Here is an 8,956-nt window from a genome sequence, read left to right as displayed (position 1 = left end):
GTCGGGTATAAAAATAAGTCCCACCCAAGATAACTGTCTAGAATTTCATACAAAATAACATTGAAATCACAAAGCTAGCTCAAGAACTATCTGCCCTTGCAGAAGACCTGGCTTCAATTCCTAAGACCCATGTGGCAGCTCACATACATCTGTAACTCCAGTCCCATGAGGTTTGTCACCCTTCTCTGGCCTCCATGGGCACCAGGCACACACTTGGTGCACAGACATACACACAGGCAAAACGCCCATACTCCGGAAAAAAAATTTTTTTTTTTGAAAACATGCACCTAATTAAGACCCACCCCAATTCTTCTTAAAATAGAACTAAGTAGACTTAATTCTAACTCTAATTCGAGTTAGAATCTGCATGTTAACAAGATCCCTCCAAGTACTGTAGGATGGTCCCCTCACTCAAACCTCCAAAAAAACTCTTTAAACTCAAATAGACAGTAACTGAGTAGGCAAAATGTAGTGCCTGGCTCTGCTTGGAACATCCTCATCCCAGCCCATCCAATAATCTAGAGACATAAGTTCAGCCCCTGTGATAAACTAGCTAGACCTGAACTGACCTGATCAACAGTTTTCATCATCTCACCCCACTCCAGGCACAAGCATGGATTCCGGACAACCTACACACCGGGGCTTCTGTGTTTTATACAGAGGCAAGATCTCAGACCTTGATCATGCTAACAAGCATGCTGTGTTCCAGTTCCCTGCCCATAAAAGATCAGAAGCAGAAAATCTAAAGTAGGGCAAACGGGAAAGGAGTAAAATACAGAGAGAGAGAGAGAGAGAGAGAGAGAGAGAGAGAGAGAGAGAGAGAGAGAGAGAGAGATCTACGATGGGGTATGACGGTCGAAAGAATAGCTTTGACATTTTCATGGTTATTTAGTTTTAAAGATCTGTTTACACCCCAAGACTGTGGCTCAGATCCTAGAGGAATACCCCTCTCTGTTGAATCACCCCAAGTGTTCTTTAAATAAACAGAAAGACAGACTCACTGCCAGATTCTACTCAAGCCTCAGTCTCCCCGATTCCGACCCACTTGGTCCAGTGCAGTGGTTCTCAACCTATGGGTTGTGACGGCTTTGGGTCCGTTTGTAACAGTGAAAATACATCCTGCATATCAGATACTTACTCTGCAATTCCTAACAATTGCAAAATTACAGTTATAAAGTAGCAAAGAAAATAATGTTTGGGGGGGGGGCACCACAACATGAGGGACTGTGTTAAAGGATCTCAGTGTTGAGAAGGTTGGGGACCACTGGGCTAGGGTGTGTTCCAGGCTCTTGAATGTGGTTCTTAGTGCTTTAGGACAGGTCAGTCTGTGCAGGGCTCAGGGGCCTGGACACCTGAGTAGCTGCTACTTAGGTCCTTTACAGCCTAAGCATCACTGGTGACGGTTGGTTAGAGTGGCCTTGATTACCAGGATTTTCCTCTAAGAAGAAACACCTTATGAATATGAAGTACGCTTGACCCCAAACCAGAAAACTAAATGTCACGGGTACCTGTACCTAACTCCTATATCATAGGGACATGCAGACAGCTCGGGGCTATGGGCAGACACTCGTCATCTCGCCCTTCTGAAACAACCCCAGACCCCTGCCTACTACCCCACCCCACCCTCGACGGCATCTGTCCAGTAATCTCAACAGGGATTCTGTCCCAGTGCGGCCTGACTCCAGAGGCCTGGGTGGGCTCCCGAGAATCCACATTCCTTACAAGCTCCACGTGATGCAGATGTGGTAGGCCCTAAGGACCACACTTGGAGTCCGGAGACTCTAGAACAGGTCTTCCTTTTGGCTGCTACTCACGCTTGGAATCCAGCCAAGGAGGCTGACCTGCCTAGGTGCAGAAACTTCAGCCTCAAAACTTTCCTAGAGGATCTCAGGAGTTTCCATCTCTCAGCCACGCCCTTCTCCCCGTGAAGCAATTTATTGGAGGATCAGAGACAGCTGCGTGACGCGCTCAGAACACAGCTTGCTGTACTCACACATTGCAGAAACCCAGCCCTGACGCCTTGCTGGTAAAGAATCGACCAAGCTCACAAGCGAAAGCAGCCAAGTGGAAATGAGACCTGAGGCAGGACACAAAGGCATCGTCAGCTCAGTGGCCTTTCAGGAGGGCTGCTTTGCGAAATATGCGTGCTTAGCCTGTGGGAACTCCCAGATTTAAAGGCTCAAAAGGGACCAGAAAAGCCTACAGCCTGACATGCTGGTCGCTCTGAGATAGTGAAGATATCAAACCTGGTAGCTTTGGTTCACATAATTGCAACTGTTTTCCCCCCTGGGTTGTGGAATTTACATGAAAAAAAAAAGTAACAAAGTCTGTGGCTTGCCTCACCCTCTTCCGTTTCATGTTTCTTGTCCTGGCATCAATTCTTCTGAAACACCAAGCTAGCATGGAGTGCACCACTGCTCAACATTAAAAAGCTCTTGTGCAAACTTAGCAGAAATAGTTCCAGAATGAGGAGAAAGGGAAGCGTATTCCTAGAACCCTCACCGGCAAACGGATACTGCTTTCCCAAACACCTCAGAGGAAAGCAGAGGGCGCAGGAAGGAAAACAACAAATTCACAAACATTCTGGCTCCTGGGGCCATGTGTTTGCCTGGAATGGGCCACCCTGGCTCGTGGGGGAGCAGCACTGTTTAAACTGGACTTGTGGGCCAGTGAGAAGGTTCCATGGCTGAGGCTCCACCAAGCCTGAGAACCTGACTTCCATCCCAGGGAACCACTGACTCCACAATGAATGTCCTTCTCTGACCCCCACGTGGCACGTGCCCTCCAAAGACAAACACAATAATAATGAATTAAAAATAATAAATACACTAGACTCATTATCTGCACTCACTCAGATTTCCCCACCAAGCTTATTCTAAAAGTCTTCCTCTTCCTATGCAGCTAACTGGGTCCTGGGACAAAGAGCCATCTCTAGGGAAATCAGCCTGAAAGCCAGCAGTCCAGACGCTAAAGGCTAACACCACTAAGAGCTGCGCTGCTGGGCTCAAGTCTTTTCTTTCTTTTCCTGGATGATCTGAAGGCACCTGGCTGACCTCAGGTCTTCTCGGCATATCTGTGGGATTGACCAGATGCCCACACTTGATCACTCATTGACCTTCCAAAGACCACAAATGGCTCCCTAGGTGCATCCTCGGAACTAGGTGAAGCTCGGAACTGCTCACAACTGCTGGCTGAAGGGTTGCTTGAGCAACCGGCCTGGAGCTTGTTTTGCATGTTTTTCATTAATTTCTTAATTGCCCTAATGGACACGTGTTCCTGTAGAATAAAGGGAAGTCCTTTCCTTATTTGTTGACAATGAGACAGTTTTGATTGAGCAACTCAGAGACTTTCCAAATTCATTGCTCTTGGGGTAGGAAGGGTTTCTTTTTAAGCGCGGGTTTGGAATGATGCATCCGCTAAGTCGGAGGCACAAAAACAGAAACCCATGTTTTCAAAAGTCTGTTTCACAAGACCTATTAGAAGACCACAGCCTCATCAGAGCCATGGAAAGTCATGTGGGAAAGAGGGTGGGGACATGAACTACACTTTGCAAAGGAAATTGCCTCTAACACCCAAACGGACAGGCTGAAGGTGACAGAGAGAACCCAGGAGCGTACAGAGGTGGGTCAAGCTCTCAGGTCTCTGATCCCAGAGGTGAAGAAGGACCTCTCCCTGGGTGGCCTGCCATCGGGTGTGGCTTCTGCAGCCACACACACAATAGTTACTTTGGACCTTGGGATTCCTCCATAAAAAAAGCGGACGGCAGTGTCTCCTAAGACAGGACTTGGGCACCTTTGCTGCGCCCGAGGGTACCCGGAGGAGGGCAAGACCAACTGGGGCCTTGGAGAAGCCCTAGGTCTGATAGGATTCGATCTGCTCATGCTCCAGAAGTCCACCTGGTTGCCCCGCCTACCATCCTTGAGGTTCGCTCCACCCACTATTCTGCCCCGCCTCACTCCAGGGGGCGCAGGCGCACACCTGGTGGTAATAAATAGCCTAGACTCCCATTGCCCACCACTAGGAAGTAGCTTTTATCAGAGATTGTCTTACAAGTGTTTGCTTCTTGCTTCAACCGGATGCCATGGCTGAAGCACCGGCATCCGGGCCAGAGAGACTCGATGACCCTGAACGCCTGTGGATCTGGGAAAGGCACGTGTACTTGGATGAGCATAAACGAAGCTGGCTGCCCATAATCCTCAAGGTACCAACCCGCCTTGGGGGCAGCAGGTGGGGCAGCAGGGGTGTGCTCTGCCTGGGCCTGGGAGTTCTGGTAGCTGGAGACCAGGGGACAGAGGGTCCCTTGTGCCAGAAACAGGAGAGTGAGGGAAGCCTCAGGTAAAAGTACTTGGGGTTGGGCCTGGCAGGCTTGGAGGAGGGTGGGAACACCTTCAGGACAGTGGTCAGGGCCCCCTCACATCAGGTCTAGGGTGTGACTATCATTTGGGGTAAAACAGGGCTTTTCTAAACCATAAAACTGGAATATCTTTAAGGTAGCTAGTAGAGTCCACATCCGTAATAAGATTTAACTTTGTTTTGGTTATGGAAGCCTCGGGATGGGTCTTAATAAATGTCGGCGTCTTCAAAGGAAATCTCTTGTAGAAGTACTTTCCTGCAGAAATTATTGAAATGCTCTCCACTTGTAAAATCAATGGAGGCTATAAAAGCAAAAATTAAAACTGTGGGGACATTGTGTGAGACGCTAGCGAGCAGTTAGGGACTAGGGACTGTCTCCACTCGGGAAAGTTGGGGCTGTGAACTTCACAGACATGGACCGCCCCTCGTAGGCGGTGCACCCACACTTCCGGGCTCTAAAATTTACATTCTTGCTGCTGTTTTACATTATTAAGTTTACATATATCTATTTTTTAAGGTAAAATATTTTAAGTCATATATATGAAGAAAATATAGGTGGATGTTTGTTATTACCAAGTTGTGCAAATTTCTTGTAACAACTTTTTTTTTCAAGACAGTGTTTCTCTGTGTGGCCCTGGCTGTCCTGGAACTCACTCCGTAGACCAGGCTGGTCTCACACTCACAGAGATCCACCTGCCTCTGCCTCCCAAGTGCTGGGATTAAAGACGTGCACCACCACTACCCGGCTATATTTCTTTTTAAGATCGGGTTAGCAAACTGTGAACCAGAGAGCATTTCAGAGCTGTGGTAGATGTTGTCTGAACAGGAACCTGGTAAACTACAACACAGATTTACTTCTCATGACTGAAAGAGCCATGTATGTGTGTGTGTGTGTGTGTGTATGTATGTATATATGTGTGTGTGTATATATATATATATATATATATATATATATATATATATATATACTCCCTTATAGTAATAAGGAAACAGAATAAAGCCATCTGTAACCGTGGTTAGACTATTGACTAATGAATTCTGTACGCTAGCGTTCTTACACACCTGGCGTTGTGAGCTGAGTTACCAGTTGTAATTAATCCCACTGGCAGAACATTTCACAAAACTATTTTCACCTGGAAAAAACTCTTTAAGCCTAGGTGAGTACTTTAGTGTATATACACCAAGCACAGGTTAGCACTGCAGATCTGCAGCTAATGTGGCCGAGTCCCTGTGACTGGGAAGATGGTTCGACGCCAGGGGTTCAATGCCAGTTACATAATGAGACGGGGTGGGGGGTGGGGTCAAGTGGGAGAAAGAAAATGAAGAGGGAGGCAGTGAGTTGTTCTCTAGTGCGGTGTGACCTCAGTTGGTATGCTGTGTGTCATGTTTTTGAGTCATTTTGTTTGGAGTTTCAAATTGCTTTTTTCCCCTTCCCTTCTGCACCCCCTAAGTAATGAGGACCCCAAGGAACAAACCCAGGGTCCAATGTGTATTAGCCGAGAACTGTGCTGCAGAGTTATAGTCCAGCCATGTGTGCAATGCTTTCTATTTTGAAACTTGGTCTTAGTTACTGAGGTTGACCTAGAGTTCCCTTTATAGCTCAGGTAGGCCTTGAACTTGTGGTCCTTCTGCCTCAGCTTCCTGAGTAGTGCATTGCAGGCCTGTGAAACTTGGCCCCACTAGATCTTAACTCAAGTATCTTATAGAATTAGATTGTTCAGGGTTTGGGGAGTTTTGTTTGTGTGTTTAGGTGGTGAACTTTTTTTTTTTTTTGCTTTTGGTTTTTTTTTTATCCCAAACTGGTGGATAAAACTCATTTCCAGGAGCTGGAGAGATGGCTGAGAAGGTAAAGGTGTTGCCACGCCACCTGATGACCTGAGTGCGATTCCCAGGACCCACACGATAGAAGAGAACTAACTGACTTCCTGCAAATAGTGACACATTCGTGCTTGGGTGGGACATTAACTTTAACCCCAGCACTTGGGAGGCAGAGACAGGTAGATCTCTGTAAAATAGATGGCAGCCTGGTCAAGGTGATAGGGTGAGACCCTACTTCAAAACCACAAAATTTAACTCAGTTCAGTTCATAAAACTGGATGTTTGATCTCCACTCTAACGTGGGTTTGTGTGACATTTGTTCTTTATAGATGTACATTAGAGCAAAGGATTGCCTCAAAGAGATTTACCTCTTTGTAGATTTGGGGAGGTTTGCTGTAGACAGTAAGAACCCCCCCCCCTCCACACATACACACACAAGGCATTGTGGCTAGAGGGAAGAGAACAGTGGGAAAGGAGGGAGGCAGAGACACTCTTGTGTATGCTTTGTGGATTTCTCTGGGTCCTGGACTCACTCTGGGAGGGAGAGGGCATCAGGAGTCCAGCAGGCAGCCTTGACTTTCAGATCCCCACCCTGGCATCTGAAGACAGTAAGTGAAGAAGTGGTTGCCATAGCCCAGGAGAGCCATGCCAGCGATGGAGAAATGCTGTTATCGGTTTCACAATGTTAGAAATGGATTTGTCCAGGGGTGTCTCAAGAAAATGGCCACACAATCCCAAGCATTTTGGCCACACAGCAAGTCATGTCAGAGGTGTGCTGTGTCCCGCCCTGATTGGTCAAGAGCTCAGCCTCACATTCTTTCACAGATGAATAACTTAGAGCTGCGAAGTCAATAAGCAAAGTATAACTGTGGAAACAGGATGCAACCTTGGGCACTGACTTTGATCTGAGAAAAATGCTGACTGGAAGGAGATGCTTTGCCAGACGATATGCCAGCCTCTTTGGAGATGGAGCGCCATCTCATTCAGCCCTCTGATAGAAGAGACAGTGCATTCCTTTTATTGTTCCCGCAGCGGGTCCATGGATAGAAACCTCGTTTAAAAGTGGGCATGGGACAAAATCAAAGTCAAATCCCCAACAGGGCTGGGGTAAAGTGCTTACCTCGTAAGCATAAGGTCTTGAGTTCAACCTCCACAGTTCACAGCTGAGAAACCCAGTGTGGTGGACATTGCTAGTAATCCCAGCATTGGGGAAGCAGATACACTTAGCAATCTGGAACACACTCACTAACCAGCCAACCTAGCTTGTGTGAGTGTGTGTGTGTGTGTGTGTGTGTGTGTGTGTGTGTGTGTATATGTATGTATGTATGTATGTATGTGTATGCGTGTATGCACACGCTCGCTTCAAGCCAACAAGAGACTTTCTTAAATAAGAAAGAAATAAAAACCGGATGATGTCTTAACGCCTTGAGGTTATCCTCTCTGCTCCACATGCATGCCCCTCCCTACACACCTATGGTGGCTTACCCTAGCAGCAGGAGGGTTGGCAAGGAAAAAAGTGCACCCTGAACCCTAAAGGATGGCTAGACCCCAAGATTGTGTGCAGTCTGTGTTGTTGAAGCCCAGGGGCAGTAGCTGTGCTCAGTGCATCGGGTCAGCCCTGGCTGCCGAGGGATAGGATAAACACTGGGTATTGTGCCTGGGGGACCCTGGCAGAGGTCGGCAGGAGGTGAAGGTGTGTTCTGTTCTTCCTCTGCAGACTGATGAAAAATTGCAGGTGATCATGCGCCAGCAAGATGTCTCCTTGGGGTCTCCTATGACCCCCGAACAGCTGACAGCATACGAGCTACCTTTACTGTGGCAACTATACCCAGGGAAAAGGTACCGAGGCAGTGACTCCAAGTTCTGGCTGATACTGTACCACGTCAAGGCAAGCAGGGTTTACCCCAGGGACTGAGTGGGTGATCTCCAGTGGTCCTGCTTTCAACCTGGGGCTGGCCTGGGCTAGCTATATATCCCTCCATACTAGCACCAGAAGCTAAGCTAATGGGAGGAGAACTAACTGCTGATTTGTTTTCTGATTTTTGTTTGTTTGTATTTTAAGTAGGTTAGAGAGATAGAAAAGGCCATCTTCTGAAGCCTCAGCCAAACTCCTCATTACAAGGAGCCCTCTGTGGTAGTCACTGACTGAGACCTGTAGAGAGGGTTAGCCCATCCCCCACCCCCACTCGGGTCCCAGTGCCGCCCCAGGCTAAAGAAAGCTGAGCCAGAATGGGAGGGGGATTCTCAGGGCTGGGTCTGATCACTCTTGTCTCCTTCCCCAACCTCAGTTCAGAGGCGTAGAGGACATGTTACTTGAACTGTTGGAGTCCGAAGAATATCTATGACACGGTGAGTACACACCGGGGCTCCGTTAGGAAGGAGCGCCCTTCCCCGTGAAAGCCGTGCCAGCCCCTCCCCAGCAACTGTCCTCAGAGTGTGCCCTGGGTGGGACAGGCTTCCCAGAGGTGTTTATGTCTTTTCCTTTACCACCTTAGGAGCTCCAGCCACAGCCATGTTCCCAGGGCCCCATGGGTCAACATTGTTCACCATCAGCTGTCTATCCTAGATGCTCTGTGTGACTTGTACAGAGGCGAGTTTCTCCATCTTTACTCACCCACTCTCCTCACTGTTGCTGTTTTGCTCTGGCCCAGGTATAAGATGTGAGACCCAACCTTGGGAGCCAACTCACCAGCCACCCAGCAGCCCCACTGCCGGCTCCCGCTCTGTGCCTCTGACCCTGCCTTCTCATCTTTCCCCGGTCCTGCAGTTCCTGTCTCCCTTGCCT

The 8,956-nt window shown here is 48.1% G+C and overlaps 1 protein-coding gene across 1 annotated transcript; it reads left to right on the top strand.

Moving 5' to 3' along the window:
- The first annotated feature begins 4,081 nt into the window (after positions 1–4,081).
- Positions 4,082–8,516, top strand: LOC101993366 (T-cell leukemia/lymphoma protein 1A). Its single transcript, XM_013349861.1, has 3 exons — positions 4,082–4,201; positions 7,889–8,059; positions 8,460–8,516. The coding sequence occupies exons 1-3, from the start codon at positions 4,082–4,084 to the stop codon at positions 8,514–8,516; spliced, it is 348 nt and encodes a 115-aa protein (XP_013205315.1).
- Positions 8,517–8,956: the final 440 nt, after the last annotated feature.

The sequence above is a fragment of the Microtus ochrogaster genome, chromosome 1 (assembly GCF_000317375.1).
Source record: "Microtus ochrogaster isolate Prairie Vole_2 chromosome 1, MicOch1.0, whole genome shotgun sequence".
NCBI lineage: Eukaryota > Metazoa > Chordata > Mammalia > Rodentia > Cricetidae > Microtus > Microtus ochrogaster.
This window is presented reverse-complemented; position numbering and strand designations above follow the sequence as displayed.

What these genes read in the sequence shown, in the direction of transcription:
- LOC101993366 (XM_013349861.1), top strand. Translation starts at nt 4,082, where the DNA reads ATGGCTGAAGCACCGGCATCCGGGCCAGAGAGACTCGATGACCCTGAA. An exon ending in GGCTGCCCATAATCCTCAAG is followed by an intron (nt 4,202 to 7,888) that starts GTACCAACCCGC and finishes CTTCCTCTGCAG; the next exon opens with ACTGATGAAAAATTGCAGGT. An exon ending in TGATACTGTACCACGTCAAG is followed by an intron (nt 8,060 to 8,459) that starts GCAAGCAGGGTT and finishes CCCCAACCTCAG; the next exon opens with TTCAGAGGCGTAGAGGACAT.